General features: G+C 48.4%; 1 protein-coding gene across 2 annotated transcripts in view; it reads right to left on the bottom strand.

Annotated features, from left to right (window-relative positions):
• CPN1 (carboxypeptidase N subunit 1) overlaps nucleotides 1-23,972 on the bottom strand; it is a 209,187-nt gene that overhangs the window by 58,790 nt on the left and 126,425 nt on the right. The window contains exon 2 of one of the 2 annotated variants that reach the window (XM_078643532.1): nucleotides 628-824. In XM_078643532.1, coding sequence (XP_078499658.1) covers nucleotides 628-824 — 197 coding nt within the window. The remainder of the gene's footprint in view (nucleotides 1-627; nucleotides 825-23,972) is intronic. The other variant, XM_078643533.1, reaches the window with a different exon arrangement.

Here is a 23,972-nt window from a genome sequence, read left to right as displayed (position 1 = left end):
TTAACAAAGCCATTTTCAGCCATACCCGTAGATGGTGTGACACAGTAAACCGAGGAAGAGGCTGTCATTGAAACCGATGCCATCAGTGGGGCAGCTAGTGGGGGAGCGGCACTGTTTTTGGGGTGGCAGAGGTGAGCAAGTTGTGTCTGCCGACTACCACCACCCCCCACCCCCCAAGTCAGCCGGCAGCACCCCTGGGACAATTCGTCCATCTGCCCAAGACCCCGCTCTTCCCTGCACCAGGTAGCAAACTTAGGGGCCGCCCAGGTTGACAGTAGATCTAGCTATGCCACTAGATGCCTTTGAGATCAGCGGTTGTGAAAGGTATGAACATGACTGTGAAACTGGGCATGGTAACTAGGTGTATCTACTAAAGTTATGTTTTCATTCTTGATTGTAAAACGAGTTACTATATTACAGATTTAGCATGGCAGCGTTTTGAAGCCGGAACATGGTCAAATTGTGACATTAGTACATCATATGTTAAGTGTGCTCCAGCATGAATAATATTTGTAGAGCATGTGTAAACGAATAAATGCACAAGAAAAGACATTGCTGCTTTTAAATGGAATCATCTGAAATGAAATGTTAAAGAACTATAATGTAGAGGAGGCATGCTACACGCACCTGGTCTGCAGCAACCTCATATCCATCCGGGTTCATGGAGGGCAGGATGTGGATCCGGGTGTTGTGAACAAGATTCATTATTCGTTCATTCCTTCTACGATATTCCTCGCACAGAAACTCGGCTAGTTGAATAAGAAGCTCTCTTCCCAACACTTCATTTCCGTGCATATTTCCAACATACTTAAATTCTGGCTCTACTGCGGAAAAAAACACGTTGTAAGAACAAAGTAAAAGGTGTACCGATGCCTGCACGTTCTCTTTAATGGCAGCACATAGATATAAAATGGATGCCGGCTAGGGCTCTGGTCATGTTACTCAGTTACTATACATTTTTTTAGGTCTGACGTTAGAAGTGGCGGCTGGTGACATTTGAAAGTGGTGAGCCGGAAATGTTGTGAATGTGTGTTATGCCGCTAGCAATGCGAGCAAGCCAGATTAACAAAAGGGGAGCTGGAGGGCCTCCCGCTCAAAGGAAAGTTTGAAAAAAAAAGTAGCAAATGGTGCAATTTACAGCAAACGTCAGAAAGCGAGAATATTTATAAAGTAATTGGGAACGTGCAGTCATGAAATAATTAAACACATTAAAAACTGTGCCATATCTTACTGCATTCCTACTTCCATCCATGCCATCCATGTAGCTTGCCAGCAATATTTTAACCCGTTGCATGCTCATGACAAGCTCAGCTCGTCATGACGCACGGTGCTCCGGTGCTCATGACGAGCTGAGCTCTCCATGAGCCGTGGAACGCTTGCACGCTGGGCTAATTCCCCTGCTGTGCTGAACGTTCCATGAAAACGGGGGTAGTCATGACGAGCTCAGCTTGCCATGAGCACACGAGCACTGTGCCTCATGACGAGCTGAGCTCCTCATGAGCACCGGGGCGCTGTGCGCGAACCCACCCCCAGCACAGCGGGGGAATAACCCCAGCATGCAAGGGGTTAAAAAAGGATTGAAAATAATCGCTCGATGGAAATGTCACCCTTAGTTTAGCAACACCTAGGCCTACCTTTGACTAGAAGAAACCCCCAGTGGGCCCTTCACAGCTCAGCAGATTTGCTGAAATCAAATGCTTGTATCTTTGCAGAGAAGCATAGACAACATCAAACAAATGCGGGCCGGGTCAGAGATTTAATTTCCATTTACATGATGATGCCATCATAATTTTTTACTGCTGCTTGCACAGTGCATTTGGCACTTTAATCATTATCTGCACTGCAGTGCCGCTGCTCTCATGTTTACAGGGTGCAGCGTGACATGGGGCAAGTAGAGGGCTGGGTTGTAGGTTGGCGCTATGGATCACCCCCTCCAGGAGGCGAGTCTCCCCGCTCCCCTCCATCGTTTCCACCAACTGCGCGCTTTTACCTTAAATCACCACTGACAACATTCTTTGGTGCCTGAAAAGGTCGCAGTTTATTCATCAACATACATTTTTATACATAAAATTTTTTACATTTCCAACGTTCGAGGTCATAAACACATTAAATGTCCATGTTCTAACTTTTTATCTCTTGCTCATTGCAATTCTTTCTCTTGCATTATGGACCCAGCCTCCTCAATTTCCTGGGAGGGTAGGGGCCCCTTTTTCTGAGCTTCCGAATCACGGGTCTAGGCTTCAGCTTGCTACCGATTGGTCCGTCTGGACCTGCCCAGGCAGCAAGTGCCGTCCTACTCGCCGGTAACCCTTTTGTGGGCCCTTCCTTCTCCCAGGGGTCCCTGCCGTGTGGCATCCCAAGGACCTTACTTGAGCATCTACTCTACCTTTCCTGAGGCCGAGTCCTTGCCATTTTTTCCCTCGGTACCCCTGCCGTGAGGCATCCCAAGGATCCTGCGGGAGCATCACATCTACTCTTTCTATTGCGGCAAGCCGCCCCTTGGCTCCCTCAGTGCCCCTGCCGTGAGTCATCCCAAGGACACAGTGAGAACCTTCCATCTACCTTCTAGTAATTTTCTCTTTCTACTAGCTTCCTTGTGTTTGTTCAGCTACCCTTTCCCCTCACAGTGGCGACACCCGTGTTCTTAGGTGTGGGTGGGTGAGATTCCTTTCTTCTTCCTGCAATGGGGGGAATCTGCCTGCTTCGGGCCGTTGGCCCATTTTTATCCCACCCTCATGCTACCTTACTCACCCCCTGATTGGGGGGGAGGCTTGCTTTGTTTACTGGGGCCAATCCTGGCCCCCGCCGGCATAGCTGGCATGCTAATGGGGGCGGGAGGAGGGCTCCCGCCTCCGGAGGTGTTGGACCTGGCCCTCTTGGCAGGGTCATCCCTAAACTTTTTGCCTTCCTCCAATACTCTCTCTGACCTGTTTTTGTTGGTTTAATGACTCTGGGCACTTTACCACTGCTGACCAGTGCTAAAGTGCATATGCTCTCCCTGTTGTAAATTGTTACATTGATTGATGTCCATGATTGGTTCATTGGATTTACTGTCAGTCCTTAGTAAAGTGCACCAGGAGTGCCAGGGCTTGTAAATGCCAATGCTGCTAGTGGGCCTGCAGCGCTGGTTGCGCCACCCACAGAAGCAGCCTTAAAATGTGTATAGGGTCTGCCATTGCAGAACCTGCGTGCAGTCTGGTACTGTCATGCTGGCTGGGCAAGTGCACACACTTGCCAGCCTCTAAACCTTCCCTTAACTTCATATTAGTCACCCCTATGGTAGGCCCCAGGGCAGGGTGCATTGTAAGTGTAAGGTAGGACATGCTCTGATGTGTGTGGCATGTCCTAATAGTGAATTACAGCCATTTTCGTTTTTTCACTATTGTAAGGCTACCTGTTCCCTTTAGGCCAGATGGGCTGCTGGAATTATTACACTCTATAATCCCAGCAAGCTCAGGGAACATGGTAGAAATTAATGTTTAGTATGCCTGAACTCGGAATAATAAAATACTTCTTTTAGTAAAGTTTATTTTAATATCCTGTGTTTGCAAATGCTGCTTTTAGAAAGCTAGCATTTGCTTGCCTAACCATTTCAGCCCGCCTCTGCTTGGATGTGTATCTGACTGTCTGGGTTATGTGAGTGACAGGGCTGGGGGGATGACAGGTGGTGAATGCAAGGATTACACCTTAGTGGGAGGTGGGAGTTTCCCTGGACTATGCATCAGGCTGTGCTCTGCCTCCACAATGCTGGCTCCGCCCCCCTGGGGAGCGACTGATGACTCAGCCTGCACCTGGCCCAGGAAGGGCGAAACCTGTCAACAAAGTACTCCTGGCTGCCCCTGTCCCCACAATGCTGGCTCCACCCCCCTGTGGAGCATCTGATGTGCCTGCCCTCACACTGAATGCAGAAGCCAGAAGTACCCACAACAAGTGCTCAGGGGCTGAGAGTAGTTATGCCAAGGCCCCCCTGGCCTGAAAGAACAAAAGAAACTGGGTATAAAAGTAGGAGCCCTGCTCCTTGTAAATTAGATCCTGTTTGTGCTACAGAAGAAACTCTGCCCGAAGAGAAGGACCTGGAAGAAGACTACAAGGAGGAGTGCTGTCTCTGGCCTGTGTCTTGTGCCTTGCTGCAGAAGGAGAGGAGAGAAAAGACTACAAGAGACCTTTGCTTTAATTTCAACTTGTGCCAAACTTTTACCAAGATCTCCAAGGGCTTGCTGTGGAACTTGCCCCCTGAACTGCGCCCCAGGAACAGTGGGCGCTACCCCCCCCCCCCCGGAAGAGGAACTGCTGCTGAGGATTGTGTCCCTGCATCGCTGCCCCGGAAAGCTGAGTGCGCTTTGCCCCCATCGTGCCCTCTGACAAGCCTGCGCTGCCCCTGTCCTGCCAAGCACCGTGAGCTCCTGCCGCCGAGCCGCAGCTCGCACCGCAAAGGTCAGCGCTGTCTGACCCCAGCACCGTGACTGCCTCCCTGGGCCGAAGCTCCCAACGCAAAGCAGAGGACCCGTCCGGTCCAATCACCACGATCTGCTGGCCCCCGCCGGTGGAAAGTACAGAAAAGAAGGACCAGAAGCGTGGGCTCGCCTTCCATGAGAAGCCCTGCTGTAAGCGATCATCCAATCTGCTGCCCCCCTCTCCAGGACCCCAGGACTCTGCCCTTGTGAGCCTGTGTCCCCCGGAGCACCGCCCGCCTGGAGGAAAGCAACCCCGTGGCCCCCGCGTCACCCCGCCCTCCAGGACAGCACCGCCCCGCTGGACAACAGCCTAGAGCCATCCGACCCGAACCGCCAAGGAAAGTCAAGGTACTGTGCCTCACACGCAGCGCACGCCTGCATTCTGAAAAGAACTGGGCGCTTTAAACTTGCCTTTGACTGTCTGCTTTTAAGGTTCACCCAAGAAGTGTGCACATCAAAGTAGCTGAAGTGTGCACGTCATGATATGTACTTGAACGGAGCCTGCAGTGTGCGCCTTGAAGTCCTGACGCCTCGCACTGCCAGCTCTAAGCCTCTGTCTGAGTGATTGGCCCCCGAGCGCCTTGGGTGCAGCATACACCCCTCCTGCCTCTGCCCCCCTCGTGTGATCATTGAGGCTGGGCGCCCCAGAGGCATAGAGCGCGCTGAGAGCAGTGCGCTGGCAGTGGGATTGCTTGTAGCCTTGTACCAGCCATTGTCAGTGTTCGCGCCGAACGCCGTCTCACGCGAGATGCGTGAGGTTTAGCAGGGCATCTACCGCGAAGCAGCACAAAGCAAACTAGAGCGCTACGAAGCGCATAGAAGGACTAAGGAGCACCATACCTTCAGGAAAGTGGGCAGAATGCCCTAAATATTGCTATAAAGACCTGTGACATGATCAGAGAGTAACTGGAACCACTTTTAGAAAGTAAAAAGACTGTATTTACAAGGCACTGCTGGAAGAGTATATATGGTCTATTGAAAGTAACTGAAACCATTTCTTGAAAGTGAAGAGACTGTATTTACAAGGCACTGCTGGAAGAGTATATATGGTCTATTGAAAGTAACTGGAACCCGTGGTAACTGATAAGACTGTATTTACAAGCCTGCTTAAATCTATATATATATATAAAGATACATTTTTACTAAAATACAGTTTGGTGTCATTGTGTGGTGGGATAGTGGTGATTGTTGTGATCCTGCAAATGTTTAACCCTATGTACTCCAGAGTTTAGCCTAGACTGCTTGCGCCACACTACCTAGAGGGTGAGCAGGGGTTATTTCTGGGAGTAATCCTTTGCCCTGACTTGGAAGAGAGGGTCCCTGCTTGCCGCCAGTGCTGCACTGCGCCAACCAGAGACCCCCAATTCCAACATTGGTGGCAGCGGTGGGATCGCGAATTTACATTTGCAGTGTTCATACATTAACTATTGACCATTGCACAGTGATGACAGTCCAGTAACTAAGCCACAGACTTTTTTTTGATTTATGATTTGCGAGAAGAGATCTCCATGTGTTTTTGAAGTCATGCCTGTGTCAGTGAAAATGGAAAAGGCAGCATCCATTTCTTCTATTGACTGTGATTGGGAGAAACTAGAAAACTACACCAGGAAACAGCTCAAGAGCTTCTGCAAAAATTTGAACATTTCCATGACCGGACTCTCCAGAAGGGAGCAGTTCCAAAAGGCGCTGAGGGCCTGGGTCAAGGCAAGGAATGCCCCTGGAAAGGATTTTGAATTTGAGGATGCATAACAGCAGCTGGAGGGACCCCTGACTCCAGAGTGTAGGGGTGCAACCTCCCCATTGGGTAGCAGTGTTTCTGGCCGAGGACTGTCGCCAGAGGAGCTGGCGGACAGACAGGCAACCCGAGATCATGAATTGAAGTTGGCAGAGCTGGAAATAAATGGGCAACTGGAGCTAGAAACCAAGAAGTTGGCCCTGGAAGAAATGAAAATACAGCTGGCCCGTGACCTAAGAATGAGGAAACTTGACATGGAGCTCGAGGGGCTTGAGGCCAGGAGGGCGTCAGCCCAGCAACAAGAAATGTGTGTAGCTCAGAGATTGAGCTTTGCTGAGTTGGAGGTGGAGTCCAGCTCAGATGGTGGCAGCAACATTCAGGTATCTAGTGCTGACAGCATAGTGCGCGCACCTAGAGATATGGCCCCTGACTTGGAGGGGGTTAACTTACACCAGGAGGTTCAAGGGCATGAGGTAGCTCCAGTAGTGCGCAGCGTCCCTGAAGGGAATAGGGTGGCTGGCGTAGGAGTTCATGGTCCTAGTGGTGGGAGGGATTCCCCCATGGTTGAGGTCCTGGTGGGTGAGTGTAAGGACCACCCAGAAGAGTGTGGGTTGTGTGACAGAGACAGTTCGCTACTGTCTGGCCAGCCTCAGAAGAATGGTGTGGAGTATGTGTGTGAGGCACTGGATGGTGAGGTGAAGGATAGTTTGGTTAACCCTGCTAGGGGGCTGTGTAATCCAATTGTGGGAGAGCATACTTTAAGTCCCAGTTTTCCAGAGCTATGCCAACACCTGTTTGAGAGTGAGTTCTCTGACCCCAGGGAGCTCACATTGGAGGCAGACCTTGTGGTGGATTCCGGAGGGTCTGGCGAGGCATTGGGGTGTGATCCTGTGGGGAGTGGCTCAGGTATCTTCCTGCCCAGAGTGGTGGGTGTACGAGAATCAAAAAGGGCCTTGACTCCTTACTCAGAAAGGCTGAGTCCAACTATACTTATTAAACAAAAACAAAAGCCAATACTGGGACTTGGTTCCAACAACGCTGGAGTTTCAACGACAGGCTGTTTTGATTGAAGCAGAAACAACCTATTTATAATTTAAATCAAATTTATTCTTTTTCATGAAAATGTCACTTTTCTTATCAGCACCTTATTTATCGTGCATGGAAAATACAGAATACAAAAAGCATACAATAATATATACAATATATACACACAATTAAATCAACGATTTCAAACACACTTGGCCGTACATTCATACACCATCCATTCACAACAATAGAACAAATAATATTAGAAAACAATGCGTCCAAGCAACGGAAAGCAATTCAGTCCAAAATATTTCTTTTCATATTTTTGCAAACTTATTGTAGGTGAAATTCTCACAAGATCTCTTGTGAACCCAATTAAATGCAAAAAAAGATTGGCCAGATGCTGGACGAAAAAAGTGGTCGACGCGTTTCAAACCCCTGTAATTAGGGTGGGGTTCTCCTCAGGACCAGGTAGGTTCTGAAACAATAAAAATGCCTAGATTTAGCGCATGTGTCTGGAGCATAAACAACTACAAGAAAGAAGGGATCAACTCCCTGTGTTCAGCTGAGGCTTCCTACCTTGTACCAAGATAAGGAACGTAGTCAATGGTGGATAGTAAAGAATTCAATCGAGTTGTATTTTCCCAAAGGATGTAATGCCAGCAGCTGTGCAGAGAAACAACAAACGCGACAACATTTACTCATGTGTCACACTTTCGCATTCAAACGTGACATTTATGTGCCATTGCGAGCTGGTGCGGGCAGCTGTTCAACTTACCCGCTCGGCTTCAGTTCTTTGTTTGCCGCTTTGTGATTAGTATTCAGGGCGTGGGCTCCTATTCTGTAAACATAGGACGAAATACGTGTTAGCTGTATGGCGCCTGAAAGGCTGGCTTCACAGTTTGGCCGCGATGCGGTGAAACATACCAATGCGGGACGGCGGGAGCGGTCCTACTCCTTAGGCGGTTTCCATGTTTGACACGACAGTTTTCCTCAGATGGAGGCGTAACCAAAACAGTTCCTGGTTATTCACCGCTGTTAGGGATTTCTGGGACATGTAGTTCCAAAAGTGGTTCTAACACAACAGTGAAGCAAGACCCGGGCTGGACTCGACAGTGAGACTTTATACAGTAGGCTTATAAATTTCAGAAATCTCGTTTAGACCCCGTGTGGCGGTGTTAAATTTCATTATAAGCATTGCCTCGCGTTGGGACAATTGAGCATCAATGTCCCCTCCTCTGGGTTTTTTTTCAATTTTAGACAGTACTGTCCAGCGCAAGTCTGTGTTTTCATGTTTACACTTAGCCCAATGGTTGACTAGTGGGGCATTTTCAACTTTCCTGCGGATGCGCGATTTGTGTTGCGTGATCCTATTTCTGATTTCCTGTGATGTTTTCCCTATGTAGACTAAAGGGCATGGGCACACAATTGCATAGACGACGTTTTTTGATTTGCAATTAGTGAAGGTGTCATGTTTCCAATGGATATTGTCGAATGAAAATACCGAGTCCTCAATAGTCTCCCCACAACAAGTGCAAGTGCCGCACTTGTGGTGTCCTTTAGGTGGAGGTAATCCAAACAGGCTTTGTAATGTAGGAGCCTTAATAGTGGGTAATGCCGCCCTCACCACATAATTGGCCACACTTTTGTCCTTTTTATATGCAAATAGTGGTGGCACAGAGAAATCTTCGTGCAGATTTTTTAGCAGATGCCAGTTAGATGTAATGAGCTTCCTGTGTAAGTTAGTTGCAGGACAGAAAGTGGTGACACACCATTCTTTTGACATCTGGCTTGGTTCTTTTTTCAAGCAGAGTCTCACGAGGGGTCCACCATGCTCGTTTGAGTGAGTTTTTCAATAGTTTTTTAGGGTACCCTCTCTGCATGAGTCGATGTTTCAATTGCTCTGCGTGTCTGAAATATTCTTCCTTATTGGAGCAATTTCTGTGAATTCTCAGAAATTGCCCAAACGGCAGATTTTGTTTCAGGCTCCGAGGATGATTACTAGAGAAATGCAACGCTTTATTCCTGTCAGAGGGCTTTCGAAACAACGTTGTGCTTAAACCTCCATTAAAAGGTTCTACCTTAACGTCCAGGAAGTTGATGGATTCATTTGATGACGAAACAGAGAACTGGATGTCAATCGTCCTTGAGTTCAGCCAACTCACGAATAGTCCAAGGTCTTCTTGTTCTCCTGTCCAGACCATGAACACATCATCAATGTATCTCATGTAATGAGAAATGTTGCTGCTGAAGGGATTAGTTTGATAAATGAATTTCTCCTCAAAAAGTCCCATGAACATGATGGCTAGCTCTGGGGCAAAGGGGCAACCCATCGCCACCCCCTTAATTTGATAAAAGAATTCAGCGTCAAACGTAAAGAAGTTTTTTTGCAGGGCAAACCGTGCAAGGTCAAGTATAAAGTTAGTAGGAACTCTGACCGGTCTAACCCTTTTCTCCAAGAACACGGTTAGTGTTTCAAGTGCTTGATCTTGGGGGATCTGGGTGTATAACGACACCACATCTAGTGTAACTAGAAGTTGTCTATTCTTATCGAATTGGATAGTGGAAATGCGATTGAGGAATGCGGTGGTATCTTGGAGGTGAGCAGGAATGGTCTGTATGAAGGGTTTCAAAAAATGGTCGATGTATTTGGCAATAGGTTCGAACAGGGATTCGCACCCTGAAATTATAGGACGTCCTGGGGGATTGCTCTCGTCCTTGTGCAATTTAGGGAGCACATAGAACACCGGGGTTCTGGGACTCTTGTTCTGTAGGAATGCTAATTCCTTAGGTCCTATAATTCCCTCATCGAAACCTTTTTGGATGATAACAAATAGTTGATTCTTTAGTTCCAATGTTGGATCCTTCCCGATGCGTCTGTGGCAGTTCTGGTCATTGAGCTGGCGGTTCACTTCTAATTTGTATTTGTTAATGTCCCATAACACCACTGCTCCGCCCTTATCGGCCTGTTTTACTACAATAGTGTTGTCATTTTTAACTGCCTCTAGGGCATCCTTTTCTGCTTTAGAGAGATTAAACTTCACAAAAGACTTCTTTTTCTCTATCGATGAAATCCCTGATAATACAGTTGTTTCAAACGTTGAGACTTCCTTAGGGATTTTAGGGCCTTTCGGGCAGAATGTCGACTTTCTCTTAAGGCCAGTAGTTTCTTCCTGTAAGCTTTCAGTAGAGTCCTGAAAAAATGTTTTTAAACGGATTTTCCGACAGAACTCCAATGTCTCTAGTTTCATTCTAGTGAAATCCGTTGGTCTTGATGGGACAAAGTTGAGTCCTTTAGTCAGGATTGATGTTTCTGCTTCTGAGAGTACCCGGTTAGATAAATTGTAAATAGGGGAAACTTCTAGTTGTTGTAAGATTTCTGGCGTGTCCTCATTTGCCATGGTTGTGTGAAACGTACCCTGCATCTGGATTTCTGTTGGCCCCGGCCTAAAAAAGGCTGTTGAGTCTGCGCTTGTTGTTGGTATTGATTGGGCCTGTTTCCTGCCCTGTTTTGATTTGGTCGACTGCTATTGTCAGATTCGCTCCCTGATGATGATGTGGTGTCTGAGAAAGTAAGAAATTTTCGACGTGAACGTCCTTGGTTATCCTGCAGGAAGCGTCGGGAGTCGGAGTGCGTGTAAAAGTCCTTGTTAAGATATGGGTAAATTGATTCCAATGAGAAAGTTTTTTTGTCCTGTTCAAATTTATTGTTTTTTTGAGTCACTGTGAAGTCCTTGAATTGTAGTATTTCTTTATCAATTTTGTCCAACAAGGTTTTGGAGTCTGTTATCAATTGGTTGGTCTAGATTTCCCTTTTTAAAGTCTCTATCTCCTCTAATTCCTTGAGTGATGTCCTGTGTGCAGTCTCAATGGTAAGGACCATGAGATCCCTGCTGCACTTTGTCTCGATGCCGCTGAAACCTTTTTTATATACTGGGTCATCAGTAAATACTACTGGTATGTTACGAATCACAAGGCCTGCTGGAATGGTGCCGGATCTTAGGTGTTGAAGTAAAAAATGCCCATGCAGGTCTGTCCGAATTTGTTTTTTACGTAGCCGAGTCAATTTGTCAGACTCGTTCTGAGTGTTAGCTGTAAGGCTAAGAGCCGCAGACGCGAACACTGGAGGATCCCTAATTATGTTTCACCGCATCGCGGCCAAACTGTGAAGCCAGCCTTTCAGGCGCCATACAGCTAACACGTATTTCGTCCTATGTTTACAGAATAGGAGCCCACGCCCTGAATACTAATCACAAAGCGGCAAACAAAGAACTGAAGCCGAGCGGGTAAGTTGAACAGCTGCCCGCACCAGCTCGCAATGGCACATAAATGTCACGTTTGAATGCGAAAGTGTGACACATGAGTAAATGTTGTCGCGTTTGTTGTTTCTCTGCACAGCTGCTGGCATTACATCCTTTGGGAAAATACAACTCGATTGAATTCTTTACTATCCACCATTGACTACGTTCCTTATCTTGGTACAAGGTAGGAAGCCTCAGCTGAACACAGGGAGTTGATCCCTTCTTTCTTGTAGTTGTTTATGCTCCAGACACATGCGCTAAATCTAGGCATTTTTATTGTTTCAGAACCTACCTGGTCCTGAGGAGAACCCCACCCTAATTACAGGGGTTTGAAACGCGTCGACCACTTTTTTCGTCCAGCATCTGGCCAATCTTTTTTTGCATTTAATTGGGTTCACAAGAGATCTTGTGAGAATTTCACCTACAATAAGTTTGCAAAAATATGAAAAGAAATATTTTGGACTGAATTGCTTTCCGTTGCTTGGACGCATTGTTTTCTAATATTATTTGTTCTATTGTTGTGAATGGATGGTGTATGAATGTACGGCCAAGTGTGTTTGAAATCGTTGATTTAATTGTGTGTATATATTGTATATATTATTGTATGCTTTTTGTATTCTGTATTTTCCATGCACGATAAATAAGGTGCTGATAAGAAAAGTGACATTTTCATGAAAAAGAATAAATTTGATTTAAATTATAAATAGGTTGTTTCTGCTTCAATCAAAACAGCCTGTCGTTGAAACTCCAGCGTTGTTGGAACCAAGTCCCAGTATTGGCTTTTGTTTTTGTTTAATAAGTATAGTTGGACTCAGCCTTTCTGAGTAAGGAGTCAAGGCCCTTTTTGATTCTCGTACGTTTGAGCGGGCGGCTGCTCGCGAGGTCCTGTTAGGTAGAGACTTCTACCACAGGGTAATAGTTGATTGTTGAGTCGTGTGGTCTGCCCACCACGAGGGCAGTCGTGCTTGGGTACTTAGTCAGGTGATCACCTTCTTTCACGGGGTGGCTTTCACTTCTTTTCACTTACGTTATTCACAGTGTTTATGTTTGTCTTGTTTGATAGTTACACTTGTGTGATATGGCTGAAAATGACACACTAGCTTTTAGTGAAGAGCATATTCAAAATTTAATTAGGGATCCTCCAGTGTTCGCGTCTGCGGCTCTTAGCCTTACAGCTAACACTCAGAACGAGTCTGACAAATTGACTCGGCTACGTAAAAAACAAATTCGGACAGACCTGCATGGGCATTTTTTACTTCAACACCTAAGATCCGGCACCATTCCAGCAGGCCTTGTGATTCGTAACATACCAGTAGTATTTACTGATGACCCAGTATATAAAAAAGGTTTCAGCGGCATCGAGACAAAGTGCAGCAGGGATCTCATGGTCCTTACCATTGAGACTGCACACAGGACATCACTCAAGGAATTAGAGGAGATAGAGACTTTAAAAAGGGAAATCGAGACCAACCAATTGATAACAGACTCCAAAACCTTGTTGGACAAAATTGATAAAGAAATACTAGAATTCAAGGACTTCACAGTGACTCAAAAAAACAATACATTTGAACAGGACAAAAAAACTTTCTCATTGGAATCAATTTACCCATATCTTAACAAGGACTTTTACACGCACTCCGACTCCCGACGCTTCCTGCAGGATAACCAAGGACGTTCACGTCGAAAATTTCTTACTTTCTCAGACACCACATCATCATCAGGGAGCGAATCTGACAATAGCAGTCGACCAAATCAAAACAGGGCAGGAAACAGGCCCAATCAATACCAACAACAAGCGCAGACTCAACAGCCTTTTTTAGGCCGGGGCCAACAGAAATCCAGAGGCAGGGTACGTTTCACACAACCATGGCAAATGAGGACACGCCAGAAATCTTACAACAACTAGAAGTTTCCCCTATTTACAATTTATCTAACCGGGTACTCTCAGAAGCAGAAACATCAATCCTGACTAAAGGACTCAACTTTGTCCCATCAAGACCAACGGATTTCACTAGAATGAAACTAGAGACATTGGAGTTCTGTCGGAAAATCCGTTTAAAAACATTTTTTCAGGACTCTACTGAAAGCTTACAGGAAGAAACTACTGGCCTTAAGAGAAAGTCGACATTCTGCCCGAAAGGCCCTAAAATCCCTAAGGAAGTCTCAACGTTTGAAACAACTGTATTATCAGGGATTTCATCGATAGAGAAAAAGAAGTCTTTTGTGAAGTTTAATCTCTCTAAAGCAGAAAAGGATGCCCTAGAGGCAGTTAAAAATGACAACACTATTGTAGTAAAACAGGCCGATAAGGGCGGAGCAGTGGTGTTATGGGACATTAACAAATACAAATTAGAAGTGAACCGCCAGCTCAATGACCAGAACTGCTACAGACGCATCGGGAAGGATCCAACATTGGAACTAAAGAATCAACTATTTGTTATCATCCAAAAAGGTTTCGATGAGGGAATTATAGGACCTAAGGAATTAGCATTCCTACAGAACAAGAGTCCCAGAACCCCGGTGTTCTATGTGCTCCCTAAATTGCACAAGGACGAGAGCAATCCCCCAGGACGTCCTATAATTTCAGGGTGCGAATCCCTGTTCGAACCTATTGCCAAATACATCGACCATTTTTTTAAACCCTTCATACAGACCATTCCTGCTCACCTCCAAGATACCACCGCATTCCTCAATCGCATTTCCACTATCCAATTCGATAAGAATAGACAACTTCTAGTTACACTAGATGTGGTGTCGTTATACACCCAGATCCCCCAAGATCAAGCACTTGAAACACTAACCGTGTTCTTGGAGAAAAGGGTTAGACCGGTCAGAGTTCCTACTAACTTTATACTTGACCTTGCACGGTTTGCCCTGCAAAAAAACTTCTTTACGTTTGACGCTGAATTCTTTTATCAAATTAAGGGGGTGGCGATGGGTTGCCCCTTTGCCCCAGAGCTAGCCATCATGTTCATGGGACTTTTTGAGGAGAAATTCATTTATCAAACTAATCCCTTCAGCAGCAACATTTCTCATTACATGAGATACATTGATGATGTGTTCATGGTCTGGACAGGAGAACAAGAAGACCTTGGACTATTCGTGAGTTGGCTGAACTCAAGGACGATTGACATCCAGTTCTCTGTTTCGTCATCAAATGAATCCATCAACTTCCTGGACGTTAAGGTAGAACCTTTTAATGGAGGTTTAAGCACAACGTTGTTTCGAAAGCCCTCTGACAGGAATAAAGCGTTGCATTTCTCTAGTAATCATCCTCGGAGCCTGAAACAAAATCTGCCGTTTGGGCAATTTCTGAGAATTCACAGAAATTGCTCCAATAAGGAAGAATATTTCAGACACGCAGAGCAATTGAAACATCGACTCATGCAGAGAGGGTACCCTAAAAAACTATTGAAAAACTCACTCAAACGAGCATGGTGGACCCCTCGTGAGACTCTGCTTGAAAAAAGAACCAAGCCAGATGTCAAAAGAATGGTGTGTGTCACCACTTTCTGTCCTGCAACTAACTTACACAGGAAGCTCATTACATCTAACTGGCATCTGCTAAAAAATCTGCACGAAGATTTCTCTGTGCCACCACTATTTGCATATAAAAAGGACAAAAGTGTGGCCAATTATGTGGTGAGGGCGGCATTACCCACTATTAAGGCTCCTACATTACAAAGCCTGTTTGGATTACCTCCACCTAAAGGACACCACAAGTGCGGCACTTGCACTTGTTGTGGGGAGACTATTGAGGACTCGGTATTTTCATTCGACAATATCCATTGGAAACATGACACCTTCACTAATTGCAAATCAAAAAACGTCGTCTATGCAATTGTGTGCCCATGCCCTTTAGTCTACATAGGGAAAACATCACAGGAAATCAGAAATAGGATCACGCAACACAAATCGCGCATCCGCAGGAAAGTTAAAAATGCCCCACTAGTCAACCATTGGGCTAAGTGTAAACATGAAAACACAGACTTGCGCTGGACAGTACTGTCTAAAATTGAAAAAAACCCCAGAGGAGGGGACATTGATGCTCAATTGTTCCAACGCGAGGCAATGCTTATAATGAAATTTAACACCGCCACACGGGGTCTAAACGAGATTTCTGAAATTTATAAGCCTACTGTATAAAGTCTCACTGTCGAGTCCAGCCCGGGTCTTGCTTCACTGTTGTGTTAGAACCACTTCTGGAACTACATGTCCCAGAAATCCCTAACAGCGGTGAATAACCAGGAACTGTTTTGGTTACGCCTCCATCTGAGGAAAACTGTCGTGTCAAACATGGAAACCGCCTAAGGAGTAGGACCGCTCCCGCCGTCCCGCATTGGTATGTTTCACCGCATCGCGGCCAAACTGTGAAGCCAGCCTTTCAGGCGCCATACAGCTAACACGTATTTCGTCCTATGTTTACAGAATAGGAGCCCACGCCCTGAATACTAATCACAAAGCGGCAAACAAAGAACTGAAGCCGAGCGGGTAAGTTGAACAGCTGCCCGCACCAGCTCGCAATGGCACATAAATGTCACGTTTGAATGCGAAAGTGTGACACATGAGTAAATGTTGTCGCGTTTGTTGTTTCTCTGCACAGCTGCTGGCATTACATCCTTTGGGAAAATACAACTCGATTGAATTCTTTACTATCCACCATTGACTACGTTCCTTATCTTGGTACAAGGTAGGAAGCCTCAGCTGAACACAGGGAGTTGATCCCTTCTTTCTTGTAGGTGTTTATGCTCCAGACACATGCGCTAAATCTAGGCATTTTTATTGTTTCAGAACCTACCTGGTCCTGAGGAGAACCCCACCCTAATTACAGGGGTTTGAAACGCGTCGACCACTTTTTTCGTCCAGCATCTGGCCAATCTTTTTTTGCATTTAATTGGGTTCACAAGAGATATTGTGAGAATTTCACCTACAATAAGTTTGCAAAAATATGAAAAGAAATATTTTGGACTGAATTGCTTTCCGTTGCTTGGACGCATTGTTTTCTAATATTATTTGTTCTATTGTTGTGAATGGATGGTGTATGAATGTACGGCCAAGTGTGTTTGAAATCGTTGATTTAATTGTGTGTATATATTGTATATATTATTGTATGCTTTTTGTATTCTGTATTTTCCATGCACGATAAATAAGGTGCTGATAAGAAAAGTGACATTTTCATGAAAAAGAATAAATTTGATTTAAATTATAAATAGGTTGTTTCTGCTTCAATCAAAACAGCCTGTCGTTGAAACTCCAGCGTTGTTGGAACCAAGTCCCAGTATTGGCTTTTGTTTTTGTTTAATAAGCAGAGTGGTGGAAGTGGCGCAGAGTAGCCCAGCTAGGTCCTGTAGTAGTGAGAGGGGTGTAGGGCCTCACGTCCTGTCCTTAAGGGGAAGGAGTGAGAATGGGTTTTGTCCCGGTAGTGCCCAACCTCAGTCTCAGAGCCTGGATGGTTCTTTAAGGGAACACCAGGTGGGGAGCCTAGGCTGTCCGGATGAGTCACCCTTTGTGGGGGATCCCCCAGTGGCTAGAGAACGTGGAGGCTCTGTAAACAGAGCTCCAGTAGTTCTGGTGTCTGGCAGTACCCCTCCAGTTGGGAGGATGCAGAAGTCCAGAAAGAGGGGCGAGAGGGGGAAAGAGTCCCCAGTGGAAGAACCAGTGGGTCAGGGGCCAGCTAGAAGGGCTGCGTCCCCAGGAAGTGACCATGGTGACACCACTTCTGTCCTGGGGGATCTTCCCGCACTGTCAGAGGGACAGGGGTTGGGAGATCTGCGCCAGGCAGACGGTCGCACGACACATGAGTTATGTGCCACCCTCAGGGGGGGCAGGCGTGCTCCCCGGGAAGTCCTGGTGCGCCAGGCAAGTGTTCAACTGCAGGGTTGGGTCCCTGAGTTGAGAAGCCAGGTTCAGGTGTTGTCTGACCTGGAGGGCAGGACCACTGTAATCAGTGTCCTGGCCCATGTCGCTTCTAGGGGTACCACTCCAGTTGGGAGTGGGCAGTATTCTGGAAGGGGGTGCAGAGGGAGGGAGTCCTCGCCTCTGACCCCGGGTCAACTTGAGGGTTTAGACCCAAGGTTTAAGGGCCAGGTGCAGGGTGTCCCCCCTGACCTGGTGCCCCAGTTGCAGGATAGCACCCCTGAACTGGTGGGCGAATTGTGCAGGTCACCTGCCACAGGTGCCCTGACAATTCTGGAAGGGGGTACCACTCCAGGTGGGAGGGTACAGAGCCCCAAGGAGGAGGACCGGGTGTGGGAGAGGCCACCCCAGTCTTTGGTACAGCCGCCAGGTACAGACCTGGGGCTGGTGGGTCAGGGCCAGGATGTCATACCTGACCTGACAGGAGGGAGAATGGACAAAGGGTGCCAAGCACCTGGGGTTACTGCCCCCCACTCTTTAAGGCCACAGAGGTTTGAGAGCCCTGAGAGGCATAAGGCTTGGGTCTCATTCCTGACTACTGTCAGTGGCCACTGTGACATTTTTCTGTCTGCCTGTTGGGACACACCTGTGAGCGAATTAAGGTTAAAGGCTGCACAGGTGGTGTCCACAGGTGTAGAGAAGGGTTTCCCATGGATTGGCTCTGTGGACCCTGAAAGCATACCCAGAGGAATTGAAAAAGGTTCAGTTTGGCGTAGAACTGGAGTCTGCCCCTGCAGTTGCGGGCCAGGTCCTTGTTCTATCGCCCAAAGCAGTGAAGACCATCAAGGTAGTGATTGGTCTACCCTGCGTTTTGGCTGGAAGGGGGTTGTGTTGGACCTGGCCCTCTTGGCAGGGTCATCCCTAAACTTTTTGCCTTCCTCCAATACTCTCTCTGACCTGTTTTTGTTGGTTTAATGACTCTGGGCACTTTACCACTGCTGACCAGTGCTAAAGTGCATATGCTCTCCCTGTTGTAAATTGTTACATTGATTGATGTCCATGATTCGTTCATTGGATTTACTGTCAGTCCTTAGTAAAGTGCACCAGGAGTGCCAGGGCTTGTAAATGCCAATGCTGCTAGTGGGCCTGCAGCACTGGTTGCGCCACCAATAGAAGCAGCCTTAAAATGTGTCTAGGGTCTGCCATTGCAGAACCTGCGTGCAGTCTGGTACTGTCATGCTGGCTGGGCAAGTGCACACACTTGCCAGCCTCTAAACCGTCCCTTAACTTCATATTAGTCACCCCTATGGTAGGCCCCAGGGCAGGGTGCATTGTAAGTGTAAGGTAGGACATGCTCTGATGTGTGTGGCATGTCCTAATAGTGAATTACAGCCATTTTCGTTTTTTCACTATTGTAAGGCTACCTGTTCCCTTTAGGCCAGATGGGCTGCTGGAATTATTACACTCTATAATCCCAGCAAGCTCAGGGAACATAGTAGAAATTAATGTTTAGTATGCCTGAACTCAGAATAATAAAATACTTCTTTTAGTAAAGTTTATTTTAATATCCTGTGTTTGCAAATGCTGCTTTTAGAAAGCTAGCATTTGCTTGCCTAACCATTTCAGCCCGCCTCTGCTTGGATGTGTATCTGACTGTCTGGGTTATGTAAGTGACAGGGCTGGGGGGATGACAGGTGGTGAATGCAAGGATTACACCTTAGTGGGAGGTGGGAGTTTCCCTGGACTATGCATCAGACTGTGCTCTGCCTCCACAATGCTGGCTCCGCCCCCCTGGGGAGCGACCGATGACTCAGCCTGCACCTGGCCCAGGAAGGGCGAAACCTGTCAACAAAGTACTCCTGGCTGCCCCTGTCCCCACAATGCTGGCTCCACCCCCCTGTGGAGCGTCTGATGTGCCTGCCCTCACACTGAATGCAGAAGCCAGAAGTACCCACAACAAGTGCTCAGGGGCTGAGAGCAGTTATGCCAAGGCCCCCCTGGCCTGAAAGAACAAAAGAAACTGGGTATAAAAGTAGGAGCCCTGCTCCTTGTAAATTAGATCCTGTTTGTGCTACAGAAGAAACTCTGCCCGAAGAGAAGGACCTGGAAGAAGACTACAAGGAGGAGTGCTGTCTCTGGCCTGTGTCTGGTGCCTTGCTGCAGAAGGAGAGGAGAGAAAAGACTACAAGAGACCGTTGCTTTAATTTCAACTTGTGCCAAACTTTTACCAAGATCTCCAAGGGCTTGCTGTGGAACTTGCCCCCTGAACTGCGCCCCAGGAACAGTGGGCGCTACCCCCCCCCTGGAAGAGGACATGCTGCTGAGGATTGTGTCCCTGCATCGCTGCCCCGGAAAGCTGAGTGCGCTTTGCCCCCATCGTGCCCTCTGACAAGCCTGCGCTGCCCCTGTCCTGCCAAGCACCGTGAGCTCCTGCCGCCGAGCCGCAGCTCGCACCGCAAAGGTCAGCGCTGTCTGACCCCAGCACCGTGACTGCCTCCCTGGGCCGAAGCTCCCAATGCAAAGCAGAGGACCCGTCCGGTCCAATCACCACGATCTGCTGGCCCCCGCCGGTGGAAAGTACAGAAAAGAAGGACCAGAAGCGTGGGCTCGCCTTCCATGAGAAGCCCTGCTGTAAGCGATCATCCAATCTGCTGCCCCCCCTCCAGGACCCCAGGACTCTGCCCTTGTGAGCCTGTGTCCCCCGGAGCACCGCCCGCCTGGAGGAAAGCAACCCCGTGGCCCCCGCGTCACCCCGCCCTCCAGGACAGCACCGCCCCGCTGGACAACAGCCTAGAGCCGTCCGACCCGAACCGCCAAGGAAAGTCAAGGTACTGTGCCTCACACGCAGCGCACGGCTGCATTCTGAAAAGAACTGGGCGCTTTAAACTTGCCTTTGACTGTCCGCTTTTAAGGTTCACCCAAGAAGTGTGCACATCAAAGTAGCTGAAGTGTGCACGTCATGATATGTACTTGAACGGAGCCTGCAGTGTGCGCCTTGAAGTCCTGACGCCTCGCACTGCCAGCTCTAAGCCTCTGTCTGAGTGATTGGCCCCCGAGCGCCTTGGGTGCAGCATACACCCCTCCTGCCTCTGCCCCCCTCGTGTGATCATTGAGGCTGGGCGCCCCAGAGGCATAGAGCGCGCTGAGAGCAGTGCGCTGGCAGTGGGATTGCTTGTAGCCTTGTACCAGCCATTGTCAGTGTTCGCGCCGAACGCCGTCTCACGCGAGATGCGTGAGGTTTAGCAGGGCATCTACCGCGAAGCAGCACAAAGCGAACTAGAGCGCTACGAAGCGCATAGAAGGACTAAGGAGCACCATACCTTCAGGAAAGTGGGCAGAATGCCCTAAATATTGCTATAAAGACCTGTGACATGATCAGAGAGTAACTGGAACCACTTTTAGAAAGTAATAAGACTGTATTTACAAGGCACTGCTGGAAGAGTATATATGGTCTATTGAAAGTAACTGAAACCATTTCTTGAAAGTGAAGAGACTGTATTTACAAGGCACTGCTGGAAGAGTATATATGGTCTATTGAAAGTAACTGGAACCCGTGGTAACTGATAAGACTGTATTTACAAGCCTGCTTAAATCTATATATATATAAAGATACATTTTTACCAAAATACAGTTTGGTGTCATTGTGTGGTGGGATAGTGGTGATTGTTGTGATCCTGCAAATGTTTAACCCTATGTACTCCAGAGTTTAGCCTAGACTGCTTGCGCCACACTACCTAGAGGGTGAGCAGGGGTTATTTCTGGGAGTAATCCTTTGCCCTGACTTGGAAGAGAGGGTCCCTGCTTGCCGCCAGTGCTGCACTGCGCCAACCAGAGACCCCCAATTCCAACATTGGTGGCAGCGGTGGGATCGCGAATTTACATTTGCAGTGTTCATACATTAACTATTGACCATTGCACAGTGATGACAGTCCAGTAACTAAGCCACAGACTTTTTTTTGATTTATGATTTGCGAGAAGAGATCTCCATGTGTTTTTGAAGTCATGCCTGTGTCAGTGAAAATGGAAAAGGCAGCATCCATTTCTTCTATTGACTGTGATTGGGAGAAACTAGAAAAGTACACCAGGAAACAGCTCAAGAGCTTCTGCAAAAATTTGAACATTTCCATGACCGGACTCTCCAGAAGGGAGCAGTTCCAAAAGGCGCTGAGGGCCTGGGTCAAGGCAAGGAATGCCCCTGGAAAGGATTTTGAATTTGAGGATGCAGAACAGCAGCTGGAGGGACCCCTGACTCCAGAGTGTAGGGGTGCAACCTCCCCATTGGGTAGCAGTGTTTCTGGCCGAGGACTGTCGCCAGAGGAGCTGGCGGACAGACAGGCAACCCGAGATCATGAATTGAAGTTGGCAGAGCTGGAAATAAATGGGCAACTGGAGCTAGAAACCAAGAAGTTGGCCCTGGAAGAAATGAAAATACAGCTGGCCCGTGACCTAAGAATGAGGAAACTTGACATGGAGCTCGAGGGGCTTGAGGCCAGGAGGGCGTCAGCCCAGCAACAAGAAATGTGTGTAGCTCAGAGATTGAGCATTGCTGAGTTGGAGGTGGAGTCCAGCTCAGATGGTGGCAGCAACATTCAGGTATCTAGTGCTGACAGCATAGTGCGCGCACCTAGAGATATGGCCCCTGACTTGGAGGGGGTTAACTTACACCAGGAGGTTCAAGGGCATGAGGTAGCTGCAGTAGTGCGCAGCGTCCCTGAAGGGAATAGGGTGGCTGGCGTAGGAGTTCATGGTCCTAGTGGTGGGAGGGATTCCCCCATGGTTGAGGTCCTGGTGGGTGAGTGTAAGGACCGCCCAGAAGAGTGTGGGTTGTGTGACAGAGACAGTTCGCTACTGTCTGGCCAGCCTCAGAAGAATGGTGTGGAGTATGTGTGTGAGGCACTGGATGGTGAGGTGAAGGATAGTTTGGTTAACCCTGCTAGGGGGCTGTGTAATCCAATTGTGGGAGAGCATACTTTAAGTCCCAGTTTTCCAGAGCTATGCCAACACCTGTTTGAGAGTGAGTTCTCTGACCCCAGGGAGCTCACATTGGAGGCAGACCTTGTGGTGGATTCCGGAGGGTCTGGCGAGGCATTGGGGTGTGATCCTGTGGGGAGTGGCTCAGGTATCTTCCTGCCCAGAGTGGTGGAAGTGGCGCAGAGTAGCCCAGCTAGGTCCTGTAGTAGTGAGAGGGGTGTAGGGCCTCACGTCCTGTCCTTAAGGGGAAGGAGTGAGAATGGGTTTTGTCCCGGTAGTGCCCAACCTCAGTCTCAGAGCCTGGATGGTTCTTTAAGGGAACACCAGGTGGGGAGCCTAGGCTGTCCGGATGAGTCACCCTTTGTGGGGGATCCCCCAGTGGCTAGAGAACGTGGAGGCTCTGTAAACAGAGCTCCAGTAGTTCTGGTGTCTGGCAGTACCCCTCCAGTTGGGAGGATGCAGAAGTCCAGAAAGAGGGGCGAGAGGGGGAAAGAGTCCCCAGTGGAAGAACCAGTGGGTCAGGGGCCAGCTAGAAGGGCTGCGTCCCCAGGAAGTGACCATGGCGACACCACTTCTGTCCTGGGGGATCTTCCCGCACTGTCAGAGGGACAGGGGTTGGGAGATCTGCGCCAGGCAGACTGTCGCACGACACATGAGTTATGTGCCACCCTCAGGGGGGGCAGGCGTGCTCCCCGGGAAGTCCTGGTGCGCCAGGCAAGTGTTCAACTGCAGGGTTGGGTCCCTGAGTTGAGAAGCCAGGTTCAGGTGTTGTCTGACCTGGAGGGCAGGACCACTGTAATCAGTGTCCTGGCCCATGTCGCTTCTAGGGGTACCACTCCAGTTGGGAGTGGGCAGTATTCTGGAAGGGGGTGCAGAGGGAGGGAGTCCTCGCCTCTGACCCCGGGTCAACTTGAGGGTTTAGACCCAAGGTTTAAGGGCCAGGTGCAGGGTGTCCCCCCTGACCTGGTGCCCCAGTTGCAGGATAGCACCCCTGAACTGGTGGGGGAATTGTGCAGGTCACCTGCCACAGGTGCCCTGACAATTCTGGAAGGGGGTACCACTCCAGGTGGGAGGGTACAGAGCCCCAAGGAGGAGGACCGGGTGTGGGAGAGGCCACCCCAGTCTTTGGTACAGCCGCCAGGTACAGACCTGGGGCTGGTGGGTCAGGGCCAGGATGTCATACCTGACCTGACAGGAGGGAGAATGGACAAAGGGTGCCAAGCACCTGGGGTTACTGCCCCCCACTCTTTAAGGCCACAGAGGTTTGAGAGCCCTGAGAGGCATAAGGCTTGGGTCTCATTCCTGACTACTGTCAGTGGCCACTGTGACATTTTTCGGTCTGCCTGTTGGGACACACCTGTGAGCGAATTAAGGTTAAAGGCTGCACAGGTGGTGTCCCCAGGTGTAGAGAAGGGTTTCCCATGGATTGGCTCTGTGGACCCTGAAAGCATACCCAGAGGAATTGAAAAAGGTTCAGTTTGGCGTAGAACTGGAGTCTGCCCCTGCAGTTGCGGGCCAGGTCCTTGTTCTATCGCCCAAAGCAGTGAAGACCATCAAGGTAGTGATTGGTCTACCCTGCGTTTTGGCTGGAAGGGGGTTGTGTTGGACCTGGCCCTCTTGGCAGGGTCA

Source organism: Lissotriton helveticus, chromosome 5_1 (assembly GCF_964261635.1).
Source record: "Lissotriton helveticus chromosome 5_1, aLisHel1.1, whole genome shotgun sequence".
In the NCBI taxonomy this organism is placed as follows: Eukaryota; Metazoa; Chordata; class Amphibia; order Caudata; family Salamandridae; genus Lissotriton; species Lissotriton helveticus.
The sequence above is the reverse complement of the archived record's forward strand: the minus strand, read 5'-3'. Positions and strand labels throughout refer to the sequence as shown.